We start from the raw sequence: 27,289 nt of genomic DNA, 5'->3' as shown, positions 1-27,289 counted from the left end.
CTTAACTATGTCATTACGCGGCATACCAAAGATCATTACAACATGAAGTATAATATTTAGAAGGCGACAATGCCATCGTACTAATGCAGTATCTAAAAGCTGTGAGGTAAAACTGTCACATTTTAAAGCAAATTTGTCTCACCACAACAATGTTCACCTTCTGAACACACGGTAGCCCTTCATATCGAAAGACAGTCTGAAGCAGCAATAATGTTATCATTTTTTTTTCATGCATAATACTTTATGCAGCTCAATTTCAGACTGCTTGAAACCGTCAATATGTCTTGCAACGAAATTAATCATACTACACTAAATAAAATTCGATTTTTTTTTTTTATTACTATTATTATTATTGTACCAATATATGTCCGGGTGTCATTGGAGGACTTTAGTCAGGTATGCCTAGAGCGTAGACAATGAAATAATTTATATTCCCGGTCCTATGTGCCAAACGAATGCTGTTCCTAAGATCCTATGTGCAATGTGATGTATACTCGTTGTGTTCTGCCCTCGATCTTCAACGTCTCCAGGGAGTATTATATTTTTTCTCTCATTTTTAACACAAAATTCCTCTCTTCAACAATAATTCGAATATCTGTTTTCAATTGAAGTCACAATACTGTACAGAACCACCGACAACAACATCAACAACAAAGAATCCAGAGTCAATAATGAATTGAGTTCGTAATAACTTTCCTACAACTTTGGAGTAATATTGGCACCGCAATTACATATTTCGTAAAAGACATTTATTAGAGTTAATCTACAAAAAAGTTTTAGGATGGAGTGAGTACAGGATACATGTTTACATAGTTACGTGCGTACGTTACTGTATTCAGGGACAGCAATGTTTTTCGTATTAAGTCTACTGGCAGTGCATAGTGGTCTTCATCCAAAAAAAGTTGTTATTCTTCACAATGTAATAATTAAGAACGTTGTGTGTGTGTGTGTGTGTGTGTGTGTGTGTGTGTGTGTGTGTGTGTGGTTGGGTGTGTCTGGATCTGTTTTTCTGTCTGTCTATGTCTGTGTCGTGTAGGAGTATAGAACTTACTTTTGATAGAAAAAAAAAAACACCGGATGGATTGCAGTTCTCCACCCCTGACAGCATGCATAACAAATCTGGTCGTCCATCCATGTGGTCTATACAAGGCATAATCATGTCATTACTATAATTGAACATATGAAATTCAATATATTCTGTACATAAATCAAAGTAAGAGCAATTACAGAAATACGTCATAAAAGACTATGAGACATAAGTCCCATATGTACATGAGAAGTATATTACAGATGCTCTCATACATAAAGGGATATCCATTCCTATTTATACTGTACAATCATAATTACCACTGACACCATTGACATAAACTACACAAACAATCCAAAACAACATACATGTGGTTAACGACATATTTATAATTCATGATACCAATCTTTCCTATAATATATGAGCTGAAATGATAAAACAAAGAAATAGATTGCTATACTCCCTACTCACTCATAGTGTGCATATTGTTATTTTTTCAGTATACTTGTACTCTTGTTATCTGTAGCCTGAAGCCCATAAATCAATATTTTCGACTCAAATACAAAGTATTTAAAAACAAAACATCAAAAAGAGGGAAGAAAAAAAAAACAAGTGGAGAAAACACATGAAACAGAGTTGTTTCTACAAGACTGATCAACAAGGATCATGTTGACTTGATCGGATTGATTAGATTCGAATTGAGTTTGCAGTCCTATAGGAGTGTTACTGCGCCCAATGATCCCAACCCCGAAGCTGGACCGGTACCACAACAAAATGGAAGGCATCCATGTGGCCTTCAAGAACAGAAAGGGTGTCCACTCAACTGTATCATTAGTTTAAGTTACCGCGGAATAGATAAGATGTCCAAAAATCATTACGACATGAAGTATGATTTACAAAGGGCAACAATCTCACTGGATTCAAGAGGTATCCACGAGATGTGAAATAAAATTGTCACATTGTAATGCAAAATTGTCTCACCAGAACAATGTACACCTTTTGAACACACTATAGCCTTACATATCGAAAAACGGTCTAAAACAGCAATAGTGTTATCATTTTTTTTCCATGCATATGCAGCTCTATTTCAAACTGCCTGAAACCATTAATATGTCCTGCAACAAAATTCATCGTACCAAACCGAATACATTTTTTTTAACGCCAGCGTCTATAACAACGACAATGGTGACAACCAAAACCAATCTAATCGAATTAGTTTTTATTACACGAATATTTGTTCGTGTATCATTGGATGACTTTTGTCAGGTATGACTAGAGTGTAAACAATAAGATATATTCCCGGTTCTATGTGCCAGAATGATATTGTGCCAAAGCTCCTATGTGCAATACAATACATCATCGAGGTGTAATGCCCTTGTTTTTGAACGTCTCCGTATTACAAGGTTTCTTTTTTCTTTTATTTCCTTTGTTAACACAAAATTACTCTCTTCAACAGTAATCTGAATTTCTCTTTTCAGTTGAAGTCGCAATATTGTACAAAATACATAAAACAAATGATCAAGAGTCAATACGAAATAATTCTAAAATAAATATCCTACAACTTAGGAGGAATATAGGCATCGCAATCACATATTTTGTAACAGAAATTTCTAGACTTAATCTATAGGTTTTTCGACGGAGTGAGTATAAACAGCATGTTGATGTACCTGCGTACGTACCTTATTCGAGGATAGCAGTGGGAATCTTAGTAAATCCATAGACGTCATCCAAACAAGTTACTATTCTTCACAATGTAATAGTTATGAACGTCGTCGTGTGTGTGTGTGTGTATGTTTGTGTGTGTGTGTGTCTGTATATCTGTCTGTGTCTGTGTCGTTTAGTATAGAACTTGATTTCGGATGGATTGCCAATATTCACCTTTGTCAGCATGATAAATCTGGTAGTGCATGGTGCCCACATAGGGTATTATCATCTCATTATTACTATTCAACGTATAAAAATCAAAATATTCTGTACATCAACCAATGTAAGAGCAATAACATAGATAGTTCATAAGAGACCACGTACAGTAGAAGTATATTACAGATGTTCACATGCACAATTAAAGCGAAATCCATTCCTATTCATACAATTATTATTTCACTGTGAACTACACTAAAATTTAATACAAGATACAAGAGAGCATGATACCATTTTCCCTATATGAGTTGAAAGAACAAAACAAATAAACCGCTTGCTATACATGCTAGTACTCACTCAGAGAGTGCGTATTGTTATTTTTCAGTATACTATACTAGTACTCTTGCTAACTGTATCCTGTGATGAAAATCATATCAGATTTAGATGTTATTCATTATTTTCGAATCAAATACAAAGTGTTTGCAAACACTATAATGAAGAAGAAAATAATTAAGACAAGTAGAGAAAACGCATGAAATAGATGTCTCTTCAAGACTGGCCAACAAGGTTTGTCATTCAACCATGCATGATGACATCTCAACAAGGTACTATCACGTGTCAGCAGTGTCTCCAGCTGGTAGTCTCTGCGTGTTTTTCAACTTTCAGCGGTACATAAGAGTACGTCTCAGTTTAATTAATATAGAGCTCTCACATTTCTGTTGTTAATGTTTTATCTCACTGCGGCTCTCTAAAAACAAAACTGATGTGGGGTTGTTAAGTGCGTAGGTTCTTCATTAGATTTTGTTTTCATGCAATTTCATAGCATAGACACTAATGTCCTTCCTCGTTTTGTTCCCGAATTTTAAATCTTGGTTCAATGTCTTTCTTCTTCGGGACCACCCACCCCCCCCCCCCCCCCCCCCTCATTCGGACTTGGTTTATCATTCTCCAAGACACACCATGGGGCTACTCTAAAAGTAGCTCCATGGACAGATCACGGCCAACCACTTGGTGGAAGATTGCACGCTTCATTGCCTGGAAGGTGGATGGATTGCCCTCTGCAACCTCACCCCTGCTGCCAGGTCCTGGCTGAAAGACGCAGCCTTTTAATAGTGATACCGCATATAGGACAAAAGAGGACATATTAGAAAGACCATAAGTAAGAAGATGATTCCAAAGAACTTTGTGTCTCCTCTTTTTATGATGTTTAGCCTTGGTTTGTTGCCCTCTCCTGCATTGATTTCTTCCTCTTGCACGTGTCCTTTCTTGTCCTGGTCCTCTCAAGAAACCAACTCCTCGAAGAGTAACATAATAGTTATCAATAGTAACTAATAGTATCATGCTTCCTTAGTTGTTAGTCTCAGATTCGTCCGGAGCTAGCGAGTTTTCTTGCCCAGAACCTTGATCTGTTTCTTGGCTCCTCTCGTCTTCTGAGCTGCTGTCATAACTCCTGGTGTCTGTTGGAGAGTGAGAGGAGAATTCAATAGAAAGACAATTTTCCAAGGTAGTAGAGGATTGGGTGATGTTTGTCTGATCCAAATGAGTGACCGCCCAGTTCGAAATCTTCCAAAAGTAGGCTAAAACAAATTTCCGCATTTGTACTTAATAACAGTGTCAGTACTAAGCTATAAAATTATCTATAGCTAATGGTCCAGTAAAACTTTAATATCTCTATTTCAGTTTCGTCATAAGCCGCAAAATTTTGATATTTGACGATCAACCCAAAGGACATATCATTTTTGGTCCATTGAAGAAATTGTAATCAGTGACCGTTTATGTGGTTTTAGTCTGGGCCGTTACATAAATGTATACAACGCGCGGTTAGCGAATCCTTAGGGCGCGTCCACACCGAGCACGGTACGAGCAACAGGCCGGGATTTTTATTTATTATTATTTTTTTTTTTTTTGGCTATGGCGCCTCAAAAGGAACCATGTCTGGTTCAGTTAAAAAAAAAAGAAAGAAATTCGCAACAAAATCATCCGAAACGTCATTCTTATGACTAAATCATGAACAACAAAATAAACAGTAGAAGATCAATTCTGTAACAGATTTGGCGGGGAAGTTATGTTGAAACAGAACCAGACATAGTTCCTTTTTGGCACAACATTGCAAAAACCCGGCCCGTTGCCCGTACCGTGCTCGGTGTAAACGGGCCTTCATCCTTGCCATTGGTGTTCATTCAATAGAAAGTATTGCGGCAACATCCGAACAGGTTTATCGCCAGTGTACAATTGATCCTTGACGACGTATGCTGCCTACAAATTCTAAAATTAAAGTTATTATCCTCGTTTGCGGGAATCTGACAGCGCCTCAGACATTAGATGACTAACTTCATCTTCACCATGTTTTGGCAGCAACGTACGCCGCAAGCTCGCGAAGGGTGAATTGTTTGTGCGACGACATGTAAGGCGCGTTGGTATCAATGCTTCCCGATAGCCTACCATGCCTACGTCTTACCCGAAAACAGAGATGAGTGGTTAAAAACAAATCATCAAGCATTAGGCCTACTTTTGAGACATTTATCACACCTCAACCCCCTAATGTGCAATATTTTTCTTTCACTTCATATCAAATTACTTATTATGTTGGAATTTAAAACATTTCTTTAAGTTCAGTTGGCTTTTGTTTGTTGTGTTTTGGTTTGGTTTGTTTGCTGTATTGCTTTGTTTTGTTTTTGTTTTTTGTCGCTTAAATTACCGATATAACCTTACATTAAATATCTATGTATCAATATGTGATACTACTAAAAGACCGTATCGTATAAGATCAAAGTGTAAAACAAATTGCTGATGTCCTATAACTTGTTTCTACATTCTTCACAGCAGATTAATTCTACCTCCCTCTTGTTTCTCCTCACTGTTCACTATTACGTACTGCTGAATAAGATTGAACTGGATTAAGATTAGACGTCATACTCTTGAAAGAATTTCCCATAGTAATTCTCTTCGCTGTTCTTCTTGTGACTTTTTCTCTGCTTCCATCCAGATGTCCCACTAAGGTAATGCTAGGCCATCAATACCTACACTTCATGACTATCACATATATGATTATTAATAATCTCATAATTGAGAGAACAAAAGAATGAGAAAAAGGAAAAAAAACAAAATATGAAGAGTTTGTTTGCAAAAACCGATAAGTCCATATTTGCCAAATGGAGATATTTGCGATTAAAGGTCAAGAAAAATAAAGAGAATAATAAGAAAATTTTTGCTTCTTTTGACCATAACTTAAAAAATATACCTTTTTATGTAGTGACCAATATATCATTTAAAAGGTATTATTTTGTACTTTATGACAGAGATCGTACTTCAAAATCTTCAAAAATGGACTTATCGGTTTTTGCAAACAAACCCTTCATATATACCTGTATGCCTCCTTGATTATCACTCAGGAAAGATCTTAATGGCTCGTCATTGATGGTGATGCACTCCACCTGTAACATGATGAAGATAATCAAAAGGACACATCGTTATCACTATTGACCGATTCTTATTTCTCTGAAAGAAATGGATTCATAGCAACATAGCTTGTATCATATTGCTTGGGTTTCCTTGTTAATAACAAATGGCGTAACCACCTCCACGTGACTGCAGAAAATATCATTTGTCATTTCAACAGTTTTCCTGTCAAAAGACCCGGTTCAAAGTACGGCTACATTAGTTACGTTCAGACAAAAAAACCTTAACCTCGAGGATAGGAAACCTCGATGTTAAGCTTGTAGTAAGTGAACGTGAAGACGTTCTCGTAGTTAGCTAACCTCGAGGTTAGCTCGATGTTAAGAGCCACGAGAAATCTTATGGATAGCGCTCTAACCACGAGTCCCGGGCATGCTGGTTGTCTGGACACAAAATCAACGCACTCAAAGGGGCAGGAATTTAACCTCGTAGTGTGGACGCACGTCGGAGTTAACCTCTAGTTTAGGGCTTGTCATCTGAACGTAATTATTGTCGGATGGGCAATGATAGAAATTAATGTGATATATGATGATGATGTTTCAAATAATTGTGATGTTCTTATTTTGAATTTTCTTGTGTGATTAATATCACTGTGCCAGACAAAATATTATCTGAAAACATCATTGCCCCCTCAACGGCTTCACTTTCTGCAATGAATTGTAACATCACCTCCAAGACAGTTGTGATATACTCATCTCCCCTCCCTCTCCTCCCCTCCCTCACATTGAACAAATAGTGAGCAAATTACAATAACTGATTCTTACTTTACAGCGAGAAGCCTGTGAGGAAATTGTCGTGAAGAATGTCTCTGGCAGTTCAACCAAGTTGAGATCGGCACGTGTAAGATTGGGCAGACGACACAGAAATTCAGCCAATTTTGCTGCTTCTGACTCTGAGACTAAACTGCTGGAGTGCAGTTTGTAAGGTTTAAAGTAAAGTTCCCTGATCTGTAAAAGAAATAAAAAACAAAAACAGAAAACTACAAACGACCCTGTGGCGACTGGTATGCCTCTGCAATATCGCATGGTTCTCCATATATGTCTAGATAACATCTTGGCAATTTGAGACGGTAATTGACTGGCAAAAAAGAAAAAAAAAATGAAACGAAAGGACATGACAAGACTGCCATGAATGTTTTGAGAGTTTACTGTCCTTGACCTAAGTCTCATTTCCGTTTCTTTTTTTTTTAATGAAATGAAATGACATGTTATAAAAAAAAACCATATGTTTGTTCTTACACAAATTCAAAACGGTCAATGTATTACATAGAATGTATACTTTATATGAAACTAATAATTATTCAAAATAATTGCGTTAATGGAAAAGAGGGACCTACGTAAAAAAAAAAAAAAAAAAAGCTTGTATAAATGAGGGCCACTCTGACATCTGATATTACAATTTCATTGGATGGATAAATTGGTTTTAAGATCAACTTGTTGGGAATACGTTTCAGCATTTTAATCCTCGATACCTGGCATTTGACTGCATGACATCAAAATTCCCGAGAAAATCATTGACAGGAAGTATTATATAGACCGATTCTGAGAGGCGTTTTGTGTATTATGGCCCTCTAGGACAGCGCCATTATTGCGGTGTTCACGCCTGCCCCCCCCCCCCCCCCATGCATGCGCACGGACAGTCGCAATGCATCCGCGCGCGCGTGCAGTGCTGTCTGCTCAGCTGTGTCTGCTGCCCTGGGGGTGGGCGGAAGGGGGGGGGGGGCTGGGGGTAGGCGGGGAGGGGAGCGTTTTTTTTTTAAGACGGCACAGATTGGGGCATGGCGCGTGTTAAACCTATGGGAAAAACGTTGGGTAAGGGTTTTTGGTTATGGTTATGGTTAGGGTTAGGTTTGGGGTTAGGGTTAGGGTTAGGGTTTGATGGTTAGGGTTAGGATTAGGATTAGGGTTAGGTTTAGGGATAGGGTCCCCGATAGATTTTTAGTTTCCCCAATCTGTGCCGTCTAAAAAAACACGCAGGCGGGGACCACCACAGTGAGACCTAATGGCTGCGCCGTGTAACCGCAACTTGTCTGCTGCCCTCAACGAACCCGAATCGGTCTATATAAGTTTCATGAGGATACCTTGAACCATTTCTGAAGTATGGAGAAAAAAAAATATTTTCACTTGAGTTTCCACCTTTAACCTCATGATCCCTGGTAATAGTTTAATACTAAGAGAATTAATACATTCAGGCATTGTTTAGATACTGGGGAAAGTTGAATTCTACGACTTTGACCTTGATCTTTTGACCTTTAACCTTGAGCAAAATTTGACAGGCAAAACTTCGTCCACTTATACACATATCATGCAAAGTTTCATTAGCATGCCTCAAATGATTATCAAATTAGGCTGTCCACAAATTAAGTTGAGTTAAGTTTAAGTTAACAAGTTGCTCCCTCAGTTACCGTTGTAGTCTACAAGTTTGAAGCCTACTGCACTTTCAACAGCAAATGACACATTACATAATGCACAGCAAAAGATTACATACCTGGCATGATGATGCAGAGGTGACGGCTGTTGAGAGGAAACCATCAGACGAGTAGGGACATGTCAGACTGAGGCTCGAAAGACGTGGCATATCAAATACCCATCTGGCCAAGTCATCTCCCATCGAGGACTGATATTGGGAATTATCCTGAATGCTCTCAAAAATCAAGTGCAGATCTTGAATCTGCAGGGGAGGTGAGTCAAAGTGTTGATAAAAAGGTAACAAATAATTGAGTATCTGAATATAAGAACGACCCAGGTCCATGGAAAACCATTTCGAGCAAACTTTAAAAAAAAAGTCATATCTTTTTTTATTTGTCCAATAATATTCTATTTAACTGTGATGGGAAGGCAACGTTGTATATATACGTATTAGAACATATATCATTATTACAATTAACATTTACATTAATTATGGAGAGGCCATTTTGTGTGATGGACTAGGGTCGTTCTTTGAATCATATGGACTTGGGTCGTTTTTTTAATCATATGCATGATATTCTGCTATAGAGAAGAGAGGATGAGAGAGGGCGCTATAATATGAATGTTAGAATGATCCAAGTCCTTCAGTCTTACATTCATATAAGATTTAACTCATTCATTTCAGGCACTTCCGGGGGTAATTAGGATTTATCATTTACACACAAGATGAGTCCATGCATAAGCTACAATTTCCCATGTCAAACTGAATTTGGCCAAAAATTGGACTTGGGTCGTTCTTATATTCAGGTCTTCAATTATAATCATATGATAATGGCGAGAATGCAAATTAACATATGAAGAGCTTGCTTTCAAAGCTTTAAAATATCATTATCAATGGATTTAGTGCCTTTAGGAAGCAAGCTCGTCATATATGAAGAAACCAACATTAACCAAGACAAATGTAGAAGCCTGAATCATGTTTTATACATGTATTCCTCGCAATGATCAACGATCCACTCCAGCAGACACCTTAGAAGAGCATTGGAAATGCGTCGATGACGTGACCATTGCTGAGAATAAGAATTTCAACTCTGCAAGTGTTGTCATGGACACATTCAAGGAACTCAGCAAGTGGTGTGCCGAAGCGGAGATGAAACTCAACCTTTCGAAATGTAAAGTGATGCCTGTCGCGTTCACCAAAACACCACTCCCACCCCTAAAGCTTAAGCTGAACGACAATGTATTGGAAGGAGATGATAAACAAGGTCAAGCTCCTTGGTGTTCCTATTTAAAGCATATCGACGACACTGTCCAGCGAGCTGCAAGGATGCTCTACGTACTCCGCGTTTTAAAACGAGGGCGCCATCTGAAGACCTACTAACCATCTTCACTACCTACATCAGACCAGTCCTCGAGTATTTTGTACCGGTGTTCTACTCATCCATAACAATACTATATAAACAAAGTAACGCCATCGAAATGGATCAAAAAAGAGCGCTTCGTATAATCTTGGGTAATAGGTATGAATCATATAAGGAGGCATGTGTGATGTGCAACATCACTTCACTCTGTTAAAGAAGAGATCAGTTATGTCTTCGGTTCGCTGCCTCACTCTATGCGAGGTTTCCAGACTGGTTTCCGCCAACACAGAGCAGCTACAGAGCCCTAAGTCATAGCAACAAACTCAGGGAGATCAAGTGCACAAATGAACGTTACAGGAGAAGTGTAAATGCCTTAATTAACAAGTAAATTCAGCTTGAGATTGGTTGTTTAAAGTTTTCAAGTGGTACTTGTATTGTTCAGGTTATTTATGATTGTTCTGTGTTCAATTCAATCAATTCAATCATAGTTTATTTCCAATCAACGAAAATCAAAAACATAGTACAATGTATACATGTCATTAAATGATATTGTTCAAACGCTTGCAAAAGATTCATGTAATATACGAGACAAATTATAGAACAACATATATGTACAATAATAAAGAGGAACACTGTACAAATACTACGTGGGCGAGCGGAAAATAAATTCGATCATGGAAAATAGTGATCCACTAAAAAGCAAAGCTTGTCGGACGTGGATCGCTAGATAAATAATGAGTGAATGATATACTATTCTATAACAATATACATGTAGTTATTTTGAGATACACAGGTCGGGAAAAAAATATAGAATACCAATGCTATAGTGCCCGGACACTGTTCATTGAACCACGTGTACCGGGGAAATATGACAAGGACAATACATTCGTACACACATTCATTTACCCACACGCATATACACTGTTGGACGCGAGACAGTACCGAGAGGAGAGAAGACGGTAACAATATACAAGTCTACGAAGAACAATAGACGGGAAAGGAAAAGGAGAGAAGAAAGAAGAGAGGTCTGCACACAGAACACGCCAAGTGCTGCGACATCAGGACAGGTGAAAGCTCAAACATAAATTATAGCAATTTAAATTATCTAAGATTATAAGTAGAAAATAAATGTTTTCTGAGTTTATATTTAAATGTGACAAATTTGGGGGAATCTTTTAAACTATTATCTAAATTATTCCAAAGTCTGGGTCCGGTATAAAGAAATGTATTTTGGGCATGTGCGGTTCTCATTAACGGAAGATGGAATTCGTCGGATCGTCGCGTGGGATAGTTATGAACATGACTGTTTCGATGAAATAAATCGTGGAATATTTTAGGTAAAAAGGTACTATTGTACTTAAACATAAACTGACCAAGTTGAAACACATACAAATCATTTACTTTTAATATTTTATGGTCAGAAAACAAAGCATCTGTATGTTCTCGGGTATGTAAATTAAAAACAATTCTAAGCGCTTTCTTTTGCAATAAAAGAAGTTTATCAAGTAACATCTGATATGTATTACCCCAAGCAAGAATCCCGTAGTTTAAATAAGGGAGTATCAAACTAGAATAAAGAGTTAATAATGCAGATGAAGGAAGATAATATTTCAATCTATTCATTACGCCAATGTTACGTGAAATAATTTTACATATGTTATCAATATGATTCCTCCATGAAAGCTTGTTATCAACGCAAACACCAAGAAATTTAAAAGAAGAAACTTCTTCTAAGGGAGTAGTATCAAATGTTATATTGCCTGGGAGGCTATCTAAAGAATTACTAAAAAGCATAACTTTTGTTTTTTTAATATTTAATGACAATTTGTTTGCGTATATCCATTGTATAACCTTTATCAATTCTTCATTGACTGTTCTTATTAAGATATTTGGGTCAGGGTGGGAAAAAAAAAGATTAGAGTCATCCGCGAATAATATGAATGATAGTTTCTCCGAGGATCTATGAAAATCATTAATATAAACAATGAATAACAATGGGCCTAATAAACTCCCTTGTGGAACACCACATGCAATTGTTTTACTTTGAGAGTCAAAGCCGTTGACATGTACAAATTGGGATCTTTCTGATAGGTAACTCGTGAACCACTCCAAGGCCTTTCCACGTATTCCATAATGAGACAGTTTGGCGAGAAGTATTCCGTGGTTAATCGTGTCAAAGGCCTTGGAGAAGTCCAAGAAGATACCTATTGTGTGTGAAAGTGTGTCGAGTGCGTGTGTGACTTTGTCGATGAGGGCAAGTAGTGCGTGTGTTGTGCTGTGATTTTCCCTGAATCCAAATTGAAAGTTTGAAAATATGTCGCAGGTTTTAAGAAAACGTACTGTCCTGATGTAGACTATTCTTTCAAGAATCTTAGAAATAGAAGATAATAAAGATATGGGTCTATAGTTATTGACATCATCCTTCTCCCCTTTCTTATAAATAGGAATTACTTTCGCAATTTTCATGCTATTTGGCACATGGCCAGTTGCAAGCGATGAGTTGATAATATGTACTAAGGGATCCACTATTTGAGGAATTATGTTTTTTATCAAATGGTTGTCAATTCCGTCATGGCCAGGACTTTTACCTTCTTTCAAATTGGCAACAATCTTTATTATTTCTTCTTTATATGTTGGGTCAAAAAATATAGTTTTAGAGTTAGGTGTATCTAAAAAATCACTAAAAGATTTACTAGAAAGAGGAATATTTTGAGAAAGATTTTTTCCAATTGAAGAAAAGAAGTCATTAAAAATTTCAGCCATGCGTTTACATTATAACTCACACCAAAGGTATATAATTCAGAGACATTTGAAAATGTTTGCAGATTGATAAGTTGCAGGTTGATAAGGTTGAATACTAAAAGAATTTCATATGATTTTTATTTTACAGTTACCGTAATGTGATAAATTTTGAATATAACACAATTTGAGGACAGAATATCACATTATTATGTAACATATCTTTCGGTTATCAAATACCAGTCAGTGTGATAATTTCTGATGATTTTACGCCTTGCATTAAAATTAAGCTGAAGCTTGTTTGTTTCAGTTCTTAATATGTTTTTGTATATCCTGATTACATCTCCTTTTTGCAACTTCCTAAACCTTTCTCTCTCCCACCCTCCCCCTCCCTCCCCCTCACTCACCCACTCACTTTCTTTTTATGTCTCCCTCTCCCTCTCTCTCTCTCTCTCTCTCTCTTTCTCTTCTCTCCAACTTCACACTAGGTCCTACAGCTTTCATGGACATTATGTGTGCATTATGTACAACGAGCAAAATATGTTAATCATCTGATTTGGGTACTGGCTTTGGTTTTATTTGATTTTTTTTTTTTTTGGGTTTTTGTAATCAAGTATACTTTGGAATAGATACACGTTTGGAGGAACATGACATAACCATTAATGACGATGAAACATTTCATTGTGAAATGTGTAACCCTGATGTTTTTGTTTGTTTGTTTTTTCTTTTTTATGTTTTTTTTTTCTATATTATATTTCAATTTTCTAACACTTATTCATGTAAAATTTTTGTAATTCAGCCTGCGGCTGCTATGCATGTTTCCCAATTAAAAAAAATACCTTTCCATCATCAACATTATACATGCGTACAGATTCCAATCCAAAGACACAAGATCAAACTATTGAAAACAGTATACAGGCAATCTTTAATCACGTCTTCTTCTTCTTCTTCTTCTTCTTTTTCCCTTCGTCTTCTTTTTCTTCTTCTCTTGGTTAGGTCTGCCTCCTTTAATAAGCTGAAGATTCTCGCAGACTGTGTTATTTACATTGCAATGTTGTGTATTTATAGATATTTATAAGCACATAACAAATGTCGAACAAAGACAGACTAGTCGCTGTGATCACCCGTTAGTCGGTTAAGGAATGCTCCCACAGATGGCGCTGCAACAATTTTCGAGGACAGAGAATTCCAGCTCCTCACTGTTATATCGGAAGGCGATGCGAATAAGTTCTCGAGTATGGTATATCTGGTAGGAATGTGTTTGGGTGGCTCTCGTCAACTGAGTAACCTGCTTGATATTATAGTCGTCTCCCGAAAGATGAGTAAGATTATTGTGCATTTTGTACATAATGCTTAGTCTATTCCAGAGTGGTCCAATCAAGCTTTTGCAGCATTACAGTGACACTTGAGGTATAATTGTTGCGATTCAGAGTGAATCTCGCTGCTCTTCTGTGGACCATTTACACTTGGTGGATTAGGTTCTCGGAAGATGGATCCCAAACAGAGGAAGCACACTCTTCAATTGGTCGAACCAATGTTTTGTAAGCTGTGGCTTTGACATCACCGGATTTTAAAAGAAAATTGCGTCTTACAAATGCAAGGACGTTATTGGCTTTATTGACAGTATTGTTGATGTGTTGGCTCCTCTTCAAATCAGAAATGATGGTTACAACTAAGTATTTGAAGTTGAACTCGACTGCCCGCGAAACCAACACCAGGGATCAGCGACTTGTCGTGAACCTATCCTCTAAGGCACTAAGTGAAGAGCAATCCCGTGTTCTTGAAAAGGGATTGAACTTTGCTATCACTCACCCGTCCATTCCATACGATGACATTATTGCAAGTACTGAACAGGTATGTCACAAATTACCGGTAAATGAGGCTAACAACCTTCGGTCTGAGGTTGCCAGCATTTTGAAATCTGCTAAACCCCCCAGACCTAATGTCTCTAGATCCGAAAATGCAGCACTCAACAGTTTGGCAAAAGATAAAGATCTAATAATTCTTCCAGCCGACAAAGGAAGGGCTACAGTTATTTTGGACAAGTCTAACTATCAAGAGAAAGTGGAACAATTACTTTCGGACACCAATACCTACTCCAGTCTCAAGAGGGATCCCACAAGTAAGTTGAAATCCTCCTTATCAAAAACTTTGAGGGAGCTCAAGGACAAAGGCCATATCGAAGAGAAAACTTATTATCGTGTCTCTCCTTCTGTTTCGTGCCCATGCACTGTCCCTAGACTTTATGGTCTTCCCAAGATTCACAAAGTCAACGTTCCACTGCGGCCTTTTGTCTCCTCTGTTGACTCAGCCACATATAATCTTGCCAAACACCTTGCTGAGATAATTCAACCAATTGTTGGTCGCACAGATAGACATATTGTGAACACAACAGATTTTGTTGAGAAGGTGAAATCTTGCAAAGTTACAGCCAATGAGAAACTGGTGAGCTATGATGTCAGTTCCCTTTTCACAAGTGTTCCGGTAAAACGGGCTGTGGAAATTGTGGTAGAGCATCTACAAGAAGACCAAACACTTGATGATAGAACAGGTTTAAGCCCGAATGAAATTGGTCAGCTGTTGAGTATTTGTCTTGAAAATACCTACTTCACTTACAATGGCAAGTTATATCAACAAACTCATGGAACACCTATGGGATCACCTATCTCACCGGTCGTTTGTAACTTGTATCTAGAACATCTGGAAGAAGAGATCTTTTCGAATGCCCCCCACCCCCCTAGAATCTGGTGGAGATACGTGGATGACACTTTTGTTATCATTGACAGAGACCATATTGACGAATTCACTAAGTACATCAATAGTATAGACCAACATATTGAATTCACTGTTGAGCAAGAAGTTCAAAGGTCATTGAATTTCCTAGACACAAAGGTCTCTGTCAACCACGACCTTTCAGTTTCTATCACTGTGTACAGGAAACCAACCCACACTGACTCCTATTTGAACTTCGACTCGGATCATCCACTCAACACAAAGGAGGGAGTTGCTAGATCTTTGTATTTCAGAGCTCGAAATGTAACCTCTGACAATGATGCACTACGGAGTGAATTCCACCATATTGACAAGGCCCTTGCAGCATGTGGATACCCAGCTTGGATGAGACAAAAAGCCAAGGACAAAACAAGAACTAAGTCACCCACAAAGGAAAGAAAGGAGGCTAGCATTAGGGTAGTCCTCCCCTTCGTAAACACCATATCCTCCCGTCTGAAAAGAGCATTCCACAACAAGGACGTTGACATTGCATTCAAGAGCTCTAATACCCTGAGAAGTAGACTAGTCCATGCTAAAGACAAAGTCCCAAGGCAAATAAGGTCAGGCATTGTATATAAGATCACTTGTGCTGATTGCCATGATTGTTACATCGGGGAAACCAGCAGAACCTTGAACGAGAGACTCAAGGAACACAAAAGGGCACTGAGACTAAACAATCCATCACACTCGGCGATAGCTGAGCACTCTTACAACACAGGACACAACATTGAATGGGATGAGGCACGTATCATTGACTTTGAAAGCAACTGGTTGAAAAGAAAAATAAAGGAAGCACTTTGGATCAGAAGGGTCAATCCAGCTCTCAACAGAGACTCGGGATATACCCTTTCACCAATCTATGGTCCAGTGATTAATAAAGACAGGCAACGGCAGCAAGACAACACTCTGCATAAGGCTTGAGAAAGTCCTCAGGAGAGGACGAAAGCTTGCCCTCTACAATTCAAGGTTGGTTGAAGCTCAGTCATTTAATTAAGTATTTCATGAATTCAACAAATTTAAGACTGGCGTTGTTCATTACATGATAAACGAGTTGCACTGTTTTTCTTTTCCTGGAAACTGTCAAAATCTCGCATTTTTCTTTGTTCATACATGGAAAACAGTAGAAAGGCACAGTGTCTTTCAATATACAATTTATTATCAATCAAAGGGGCTTGCACTCTACACATGTGAATAATCATTGCCTTTTGTCAAATGTGCCTCGAAATCATGGGTCACTGTTTTAGCTTGTGTAAGAGTACATATGTTTGTCTCTGTATGTACTCTGAATAGGGTGTGATTGATTATGTGTGTGTCTATGTTGTTGTTTTTTTGTGAGTGGGTGGAGTACACCTGTGTGCTGTTACTCCTTGATGTGGGAAAACTGAAAAATCAAATAACCAAAGAAATCACTACAGGAACGATATGATATGAATTTAATGGAAATTTGACGAAAATGATCGCTATTAAATCGAGTTAGAAATCGAGAATGATTGAATAGACTTTGGTCTCAACACTGTTTCACTCTCGAAAATGCGTGGCTATTTGTCTCTGTGGGCTTCGCCCCGTGGTGTATGCATCAAAATAAGTTAGGTTTTCTCTCTCTCTTTCTCACTCTCTTCCTCTTCTCCCCATTTTCTGTTCCCTATTTTCACACTATTGCTTTCTTTTTCTTCTTTCTTTCTTTCTTTTTTCCCCGACTTTCCCAGTTTCCCGCACTCTTTGTAGTTGTAAGTTTTTCACCCCCTATACTTCCCCTCTTTCCCCCTTTTCCCTCAGAGGTACCCACATGATACAAGCATAGTCTTTTGAGTGGGTACCTCCACTTTTTTTCACAGAGTGTATAAATGTTTCTTTTTGTACTACACATAAAGACATGAACATGTTGTTATCCCTATCTGACTATGTATATTATCAAAGACTCGCATGCCAAATGTATCATATTGTTGTTGTTTTTTTGTACATTCTGTTGGAAAAAGAGTGAAAAAATAAAGTTTAAAGTTTGACAAGTCACAAACAATCAACAAAAGATGAATTCGAATCTAGGGTTGGCATATTGTAGATTTACCCGGCAATATTGTACTACAAAAGAAACAAAGGGAAACCAAATAATACATTGTCAGTCATTTGACAAACGAGAGGCACTGTTACACCCCATAAGCAATTAGTTCAATAATCGAAGATGTCATACCTGACAGGATGATGCTGAGGCGGCGGCTGCTGAGAGGAAATCATCGGTCAAGTAGGGGCACCGCAGACTGAACTTCGTAAGACTTGGCAAGGCACACACACAGCGCACCAAGTCTCCTCCAAGCGATGATTGATATTGAGAATCGTCATGAGATTGACAATCGCCAATGTATCTGCGTAAATCAAACACCAGATCCCGAATCTGTTGAAAAACAAGGAGCAAAGAAAGCAATTCTTCTGAAGGGCTGGATACATTTGTACGTGCATAAGACCAATAATTGATTTGTAAATAGAGAAGCCTGGGAAATGTCCTGATGGTTTACATTTATTTTAGTCATGGTAAGAAGGTCAAACGATGTCTATTATACCAAAATCTGCTCGCTGTCCTATTCCACGATACCACCTGCAGTTTGTGACTGGACAATGTTCCTAGTAATACAATGTAATATATTAAGACATCGACCACAAATTTAGTAATTCAATCCACTTTTATATAAAACGCGTGATTTAAGATTGGAATATTGCCAATGACTGTTTGTTGGTTTGTTTGCTTGTTTGCTTTATTTCCGTACTATAAAAAAAATAATGGTTCACATAAAAAGATCACTTAAACAATATACGGAGGGTGAGCACAGCCTGTGGTTCAAGTATAGGAGAGTAGTACGTTTATTCTGTTTATTCCATGTCCGTATAGTCTATCTCCTCAAACTAATAATGTGATCTGAAACAATAGTACGAACGTTTCATTTAATATTATTTGGGTCAAGTGTGGTCGCACGTAAACGATGAGATAGCAGTTAATCATGGCAGTAGAGGGCTTTTTACACTTGTAAAATTTTGCTTAGCCCCGGACCAACGGTGGGGCTAAGGGGGGGGGGGGGGGGGGGGGGCCTTAGCCCCACCGTTGGTACGGGACTATCCTTAGCCCACTTTCTGTTTACACTCGTTTTTGCCAAAGTGGGCTAGCCCCACCGATAGTACGGTACTATCTGGCCCTGCAAAATAGCAGGGGTTAGCACCGCAATTGCGGTGCCAAGCAAGTGAGTGTAAGCAGAACGAAAAAATAATCCTGGGCTAAGCGACGGAGACGAAGTCCGACCCTCACTGACCAATCAGAAACGAGGTAATCAAGTGCTGCCGGTGCGTGCGTGTACCTGTACAGTACACAGCGTAATTATGAATATTCACGTGGTTTGGAAAGTCCGGGGCTAAGAAATACGAGTGGAAAAAGGTCAGTTTTCTCCTTAGCCCCGGATAAGAGATAGTACGGGACTAATTGGCGAGTGTAAAAAGCTGAAAAAAATTGGTACGGGACTAACGATAGTCCTGGGTCAGAGAAAGTCCGGGGTTAAGAAACACAAGTGTAAAAAGCCCTTTAAGAGAGGTATGAGGGACGGAGAGAGGGAGAGAGAGAGACAAAAATAAAAGTGGTTTCCAGAAAAAAAATAAAAAAAACCGGAAGATGTGAAATATCGTCGTCTCGACTTCCAAGAAGGCAAAAGGCCAGGTGTCAGATCTCGTTCTTTTTCATTGTATTCAGTTCAGAGTAAAACATTCATCTCAACAGAAGTACCCTTACCAAGGGTTTACAGATGAGGAAGACTAGTTACAAATAACCTTAGTTATGTCACAATGTTGTCAATCTGCTAGAAATAGAAATATATATAAATCATTTTATCTTTCAAGAAAATCATGATTTGCCTAATCAGTTTTCACGCATGGTCTTCTATGACCCAAACAGCAAAGGACGTAGATTACATACCTGACAGGATGATACTAAAGCAATGGCTGTTGAGAGGAAACCATCGGGCAAGTAGAGCCACGACAACTTGAACTTCAAAAGACTTGGCATAGTACACACCCATCGGGCCAAGTCAGCTCCTCCTGAGGACTGATGTTTTAAATCCTGTTGCTCTTTGCTGAGATACAACTCCAGATCTTGGATCTGTGGAGAAAAAAAGGGAAAATAACAACAATTAAAATAGAGTTTAATTAGCAAGAATGCATGACGAAAAAAAGTACATGATACGAATAACGCTGGAATGTGCCTTACTCAAGTACGCGCACGCATTTGAAGGGACAAACATTAGATCCAATAATATTATACACGAATTAAGGATTGAAGAAAACAAAATGTACTCCCTGTACTATTCCTGGATACAAGTACAGATAAAAGTATGTTTGTACATTATTCATAAGGAGCGTGATAAACAAATAAATAAATAAAAGGCCAACGCATTTTGAAGTGACTGGATTTGTACATTTGCTTTAATTTGTCATTGTTAACTGTTATCGATATGACAACCAGTGAAATCATGGATTCTCCTGATCAAGCAGGTGATCAGTTACTGGGTCGAAAACAGTAAGATGTAATCTGTTTTCAAATGAAGACTAAGAAGTGTCGGGAAAAAAAAAGTAAGCTGAACCGGTGATCTAAATAAACTTTTGTCATTCATTCTGCTTGTTTAAGTTTGTGGCCAGGTTTTGATCAAATACTGAAATCATTCAAAGATATCATGGCACATTAATACTAACAGGGCAGGACCTACTTAGACTTTTTCGATCCCCACCTTTTAAAACCAGTGTGTACGGAAGGATTCTCAAAATTAAAAAAAATAAATAACACACATATATATATATATATATATATATATATATATATGCTTATCATATTGGCTATAAAGGGAGAAAAAAGCCAACCCACACAGCCCATTTTCTTTGTTCATATTCAACACACAGTTCGCAGTGACAAACCATGTCTTGAATATGAAGAGAGAAAAATGAATAATGGGTTAGCCTTTGTGGGAGTGACCTATCGCCGACATAGCCATGTTAGAGGTTATGGACCTTTTTGATACACAATATGATATGCATATATATAATGTATGTATGTTTTTCATAATATCTATTATTATTATTATTATTATCATCATCATCATTATTATCATTGATATTATTACTGACACTACTAATAATATTATTTTGATGAACAGGATATTTACTCCAGGTAATTTTGTTATTGCTCTTTGTTCACATTATAGCTCACAACAAAGGCATAATTCAGATTGAATATGTTTGTAGATTGATCAGTTGCAGGTTGATAAGGTTGAATATTAAAAGATTTTACGTGATTATTATTTTATATAGGATACCGAAATGTAATATATTTTCAATATAACACAATATGAAGACTGAATATCGGTATTATTGTGTAAGATATTTTTCGGTAATTATTTACCAGTCTGTGTGACAATTTCTGATGGTTACAATCTTTGAATTAAAATGAAGCTAAAGCTTGTTTGTTTCAGTTCTTAATATGATTTTGAACATCCTGATTAAATCTCCTTTTTGCAACTTCTTAAACCTCTCTCTATCCCTCTCTGAAACACGCTGGGAAACGTCCTCCTCTGTCCCTCCCTCCCTCTTCCTCTCCCCCTCTTTCCCTCTCTCTCTCTCTCTCTCTCTCTCTCTCTCTTCTCTACAACTTCACATTAGGTCCTGCAGCTTTCATGGGCATTATGTACAACGAGCAAAATATGTTAATCATCTGATTTCGGTACTGGCTTTGGTTTTATTTGATTTGTTTGGTGTTTGTAATCAAGTATACTTTGAAATAGCTACATGTTTGGAGAAACATGACAAAACCATTTATGATGATGAAAAAAAAATAATTGTGAAATGTTTAACCCTTCTATTTTTGTTTGTTTGTTTTGTCCTTTTTATGCCTTTTTTTCTATATCATATTTCAATTTTTTCACACTAATTCATGTAAAATGTCTGTAATTCAGCCTGCGGGCTGCTATAATAATAATAATAATAAAGGACATTTATATTACGCAGCTACTATAATAATATACTCTACTGCGCATTACAAAATGACATGCATACAGGAAATTCAAAGAGAAAATACATTACTTCAAGAGATGACTTTTTGAGATGCTATGCATGTTTCCCAATAAAAAATACATTTTCATCATTATACATGTGTATGGATTCCAATCTGAAGACACAAGATCAAATATTGAAAACAGTTTACACACAATTTTAATAATGTCTTCTTCTTCTTCTTCTTCTTCTTCCCTTCTTCTTCTTTGTCTTCTTCTCTTGGTTAGTTCTGCCTCCTTTAATAAGCTGAAGATTATTGCAGACTGTGTTATTTACATTGTAGTGTTGTTTATTTATAGATATTTACAAGCACACAACAAATGTCGAACAAAGACAGACTAGCCGCTGTGACCAATGGTTAGTCGGTTAAGGAATGCTCCCACAGATGGCGCTGCAACAATTTTAGAGGACAGGGATTTCAGTTCCTTACAGTTATCGTAAAGAACGGATGGCGATGCGATTCAGTTCTCGAGTATGGTATCTGATAGGAATGTGGTTGGGTTGCTCTCGTCAATTGAGTAACCTGCTTGATATTATAGTCCTCTGCCGAAAGATGAGTAAGATTATTGTGTATTTTGTACATAATGGTAAGTCTATTCCAGAGTGGTCCAATCAAGCTTTTGCAGCATTATAGTGACACTTGAGGTATAATGGTAGCGATTCAGAGTGAATCTCGCAGCTCTTCTAGGGACTATCTCCACTTTGTGGATTAGGTTCTCGGAAAACGGATCCCTAACAAAGCAAGCACACTCTTCAATTGGTCGAACCAATATTTTGTAAGCTGTTGCTTTGACATCAGCGGATTTTAAGAGAAATTTGCGACGTTATTGGCTTTATTGACAGTATCGTTGATGTGTTGGGTCCACTTCAAATCAGAAGTGATGGTTACACCCAAGTACTTCATGAATTCAACAGACTCAAGACGGGCGTTGTTCAGATGATAAACGAGTTGCACTGTTTTTCTTTTCCTGGAAACTGTCAACTCGCATTTTATTTTCGTTCATACATAGAAAACAGCAGAAAAGCAGTGTCTTCCAATATACTAAATTCACTATCAATCAAAGGGACTTAAATTCTACACATGTAGTCTTTTATCTTATGTGTCTAGAAATCATGGATCACTGTTTTCGCTTAGTGATAAAGACGCCTGGGAAATGTCCTGATGGTTTCCAAATGTTTTAGTCATGGAAAGAAGGTCCAACGATGTCTATCATACCAAATTCTATTCTCTGTCCATTTCCACGATACCACTGTCTTGCAGTTTGTGACTGGAAGATGTTCATAGTACTACAATGTGATATACAAAAAAAAAATTGACCACAAGTTCGTGTGATTTAATATTTGGAGTACTGGCATTGTCTGTTTGTTTTATTTCCGTACTTGGAAAAAAAAAAAACAAAACAAATATTTTACATAAAAAGATCAAGAAAAAATATAGTCACGGTCAGTACCGCTTGTCGTTCAAGTATAGAAGAGTGGACGGTAAACCCGAAAACACAATGCCTCTGACCGCGGCTACACTTTGTGATGAGAGGATAAAAAAAAAAAGAAAAAAAAAGTTTTATGTAGGAAGTATGTAGGATGGAACATAAATACGTGAGAACAGTGTTTATGAAAATAATGGAGTATTTATTTAACTTTTACATTCCAAGCCACGGATGTCAAGTGATTTTTTTTTTTTTTTACTAAGGTTTGATGAAAACAACATTTCCCTTCTGTCGTATTCCAGGATACCATTTTAGCAAAGAGAGCAGAAGAAGGGTATAATTCACAAGGAGTGTATCACTAACTTTATGGTTTAATGCATTTAAAGCGTTAAATGAAACTAACAATTATTCAAAATAATTGCGTTAATGGAAAAGAGTGACCTACGTAAAAAAAAAGAAAAAAAAATGTATAAATGAGGGCCACTCAGTACATTGAACTGATATTACAATTTGGATGGATAAATTGTTTTTAAGATCAGCTTGTTGGGAATACGTTTCAGCATTTTAATCCTCGATACATGACTGCATGACATCAAAATTCCCCAGAAAATCATTGACAGGCAGTATTATATAGACCGTTTCTGAGAGGCGCTTTGTGTATTATGGCCCTCTAGGGCAGCGCCATTATTGCGGTGTTCACGCCTGCCCCCCCCCCCCCCCCCCCCCCCGATGCATGCGCACGGATAGTCGCAATGCATCCGCGCACGTGTGCAGTGCTGTCTGCTCAGCTGTGTCTGCTGCCCTGGGGGTGGGCGGAAGTGGGGGGGGGGGGGGGTGGTAGGCGGAGACACCGAAGCGAGACCTAATGGCTGCGTCGTGTAACCGAAACTTGTCTGTTGCCCTCAACGAACCAGAATGGGTCTACATGTATATTATTATGTACAACTAGCAGCACCCGTGGAAATCCACGGGTCTGAGGGGTTTTATTTTTTCTTCTCATAATACGATTTTGCACATTTTTATTGAAAGAATAAAAAGAAAAGTCTTCTCATTCATTCGTTAATTGTGCTGTCTTCTAAATGACCACCCTTCCCAGAAATTTAATAATACATTTTTGCAGTATGTGCCCGGCGATCCGGTCCATTGGTAGGGATCATTCCCGCCACTACTTGCTTTTATTATAGAACTTGAGTTTCGAGGGGTTATTTGCACCCGTTGAAGTCCAACAGTTGTCTTGTTGCCCCTCACCCCCCCCCCCCCCCTCACGCACACACACACATTTCCACCTCCGCAGGGCAAAAAACAGAAACATTCAGGGAAAATTACCGATAACGCAAATGAGATTCCCCGAAAGTTCTGCCCACAGATTGTTCCCGTCGAAACGGGAAGATATTAACACTATGACTTTGATTATCCCCTGCTCTTGCATCCACGCAGGCACCCGCGGGAATCCACAGTTGGTCTCAAGGCCTCGGTTTGTTTGCTTTTTTTTTCATATTTCTTTTCCCAACGTTATGAGAGAAAAATAAGATATTTTCGTCTTCATTTGCGCCCTCCTTTTTGTTTTTAATCACCAAAACTTGGCTTGATATATCATAGAACCATCATCTGCTTCAGACTGTACAATATCATAATTAATATTAGGCCTACAAACATTGCTCCTATTATTGTTATTATTATTATTATTCCTATTATCATTATTATTATTATCATTGTTATTATTATTATTATTAGTAGTAGTAGTAGTATTTGGGGAGGGGGAGATCATAGTCATTAGGTTTAATAGGCACAAGTGGGAGTAGGGTCTCACGACCTCGTATTCTTTTTTCTATTTTCCCCATGTTACAAAAGAAAGAAGAATATATATTCGTCTTCATTTGCTCCCTCTTTTTTTATTTTTGTCACAAAAACTTGGTTTGATAGACCATAGAACCACACATTCTATTTCCACTTGTAATTTTAAAAATTGGCGGTTGGCAAAGCGAGGTTTTCCCCTCCGTCAGCTCATCTTATGAATATGTGTGATTATAGCAGCTCTGCCATAAACGAATGGACACAGCTGCGCGTGTAATCTGATATGGAAGGGTACGATCGGCACATATATTTAGCCGTCCTAAACAGTCTGCGTACAATGACATCGGACTTGAGAGCAAACGGCGAGCAAACTAAATGACGTACCTGAGCTGCATAGTATTCTACAGTTGTGCAAAATACAATGAAATAACAACATTCGTTGTTTTCATTTGGGGACGCCAATGGCGATATATGCCCTTGTAGTCCATATCACGCGCACGCAGAGAATTGTAGTGCTTCGTGTAACCATCGTCAATACATTACATACACGTAAGAGACGGAGGCAAAGGTACATCGCAGAACTATACACACAGTGTAGAGTGTGTAGAGTACTGTGAGGTACATTGTGTGTGCGTGCGCGTCCGCCGGGAGATGTCAGAGATTTCGCTGCATCCATCATCTTTAGCATCCCACTGTCTCTGCAAGCTAAAAGATGAACGGTCGAGAAAGTAGGAGGCCAGCGCAGGTTCGGTGAATATTAAAACGCTCGGCTCTTTCGTCACGCACAAAAATGCATTATGCATCTATCTAATTAATTTTTCTTTTTCGTCCTCGACGTCGACACGGAGGAGGAGCGGGGACGGAACCCGCGCCATTCGATGCAGGATACTCTCCTGCGGACGACGGCACCGGTCGCAGCTGCCCGGAGCCGACGGCTCGGGAGGAGATAGAAAAACCAGCAACGCCGGAATAAAAGAGGAAATACATAAGGCCGCGACAACAACAACAACTTCGAGTATTATAATAGTAGAAGTTTCATGAGGATACTTTAAACCATTTCTGAAGTATGGAGAAAAAAAATATATATATTTTCACTTGAGTTTCCACCTTTAACCTCATGATCCCTGGTAATACATGTAAACACCAAGTTTAATACTATGAAAAATTAATGCATTCAGGCATTGTACAGATACTGGGGAAAGTTGAATTCTAAGACTTTGACCTTGACCTTTGACCTTTAACCTCGAGCAAAATTTGACAGGCAAAACTTCGTCCACTCATACACACATCATGCAAAGTTTCATTAGCATGCCTCAAATGATTATCAAGTTAGGCCGTCCACAAATAAAGTTGAGTTAAGTTTAAGTTAAAGGACAAGTTCACCTTCATAAACATAAGGATTGAGAGAATGTAGCAATATTAGTAGAACACATCATTGAAAGTTTGAGGAAAATCAGACAATCCGTTCAAAAGTTATGAAATTTTGAAGTTTTTGTGCAGTAACCGCTGGATGAGAAGACTACTCCAGTGTATGAATAACTTAGATGTCACATGCGTACAACAATATATAAGGAAAATATAAAGAGAATTTCACAAAATGCCATCTTTTGAAAAAAGTACACATTCCCCTGACTCGTTACCGACAAATGTTATGGATAATATTATTCCCCCTGCCTTTAGAAAGAGGCAAGTCAAGAGCTCTTTTATTATGCGAAAAAAGTGAAAATATGTTGAATTTTCTTTTACATTTTCTTTATGTTGTACGCATATGACTCACAAGCTGTAGTAGTCTCCTCATCCAGCGGTTCCAACACAAAAATTTTAAAAATTCATAACTTTTGCATCGATTGTCCAATTTTCCTCAAACTTTCACTGATGTGTTCTACAAATATTGTTGCATTCTCTCAATCCTTATGTTTATGAAGGTGAACTTGTCCTTTAACAAGTTGCTCCCTCAGTTACCGTTGTAGTCTACATGTTTAAAGCCTACTACACTTCCAACAGCAAATGACACATTACATCAAAAGATTACATACCTGGCATGATGATGCAGAGGTGACGGCTGTTGAGAGGAAACCATCAGGCAAGTAGGGACATGCCAGACTGAAGCTCGAAAGACGTGGCATATCAAATACCCATCTGGCCAAGTCATCTCCCATCGAGGACTGATAGTGGGAATCGTCCTGAATAATCTCAAAATCCAAGACCAGATCTTGAATCTGCAGAGGAGGTGAGTCAAAATATCGATAATAAGGTGACAAATAATTATAATCATTATGATAATGGCGAGAATGCAAAATGAACATATGAAGAGCTTGCTTCCAAAGCGTTAAATATATCATTATCAATGGATTTAGTGCCTTTAGGAAGCAA

The 27,289-nt window shown here is 38.0% G+C and overlaps 1 protein-coding gene across 1 annotated transcript in view; it reads right to left on the bottom strand.

Annotated features, from left to right (window-relative positions):
- Positions 1–16,983: 16,983 nt before the first annotated feature.
- Positions 16,984–27,289, bottom strand: part of LOC139732088 (uncharacterized) — a 48,336-nt gene continuing 38,030 nt past the window's right edge. Inside the window, exons 10-13 of the mRNA XM_071642960.1 lie at positions 26,953–27,135; positions 19,573–19,755; positions 17,812–18,012; positions 16,984–17,004 (exon numbers count right to left, since the gene is read on the bottom strand). Coding sequence (XP_071499061.1) covers positions 16,984–17,004; positions 17,812–18,012; positions 19,573–19,755; positions 26,953–27,135 — 588 coding nt within the window. The remainder of the gene's footprint in view (positions 17,005–17,811; positions 18,013–19,572; positions 19,756–26,952; positions 27,136–27,289) is intronic.

This window comes from Diadema antillarum, unplaced genomic scaffold, assembly GCF_040938485.1.
Source record: "Diadema antillarum isolate AM-2024a unplaced genomic scaffold, OU_Dant_1.0 seq00000399_RagTag, whole genome shotgun sequence".
Lineage (NCBI taxonomy): Eukaryota > Metazoa > Echinodermata > Echinoidea > Diadematoida > Diadematidae > Diadema > Diadema antillarum.
This window is presented reverse-complemented; position numbering and strand designations above follow the sequence as displayed.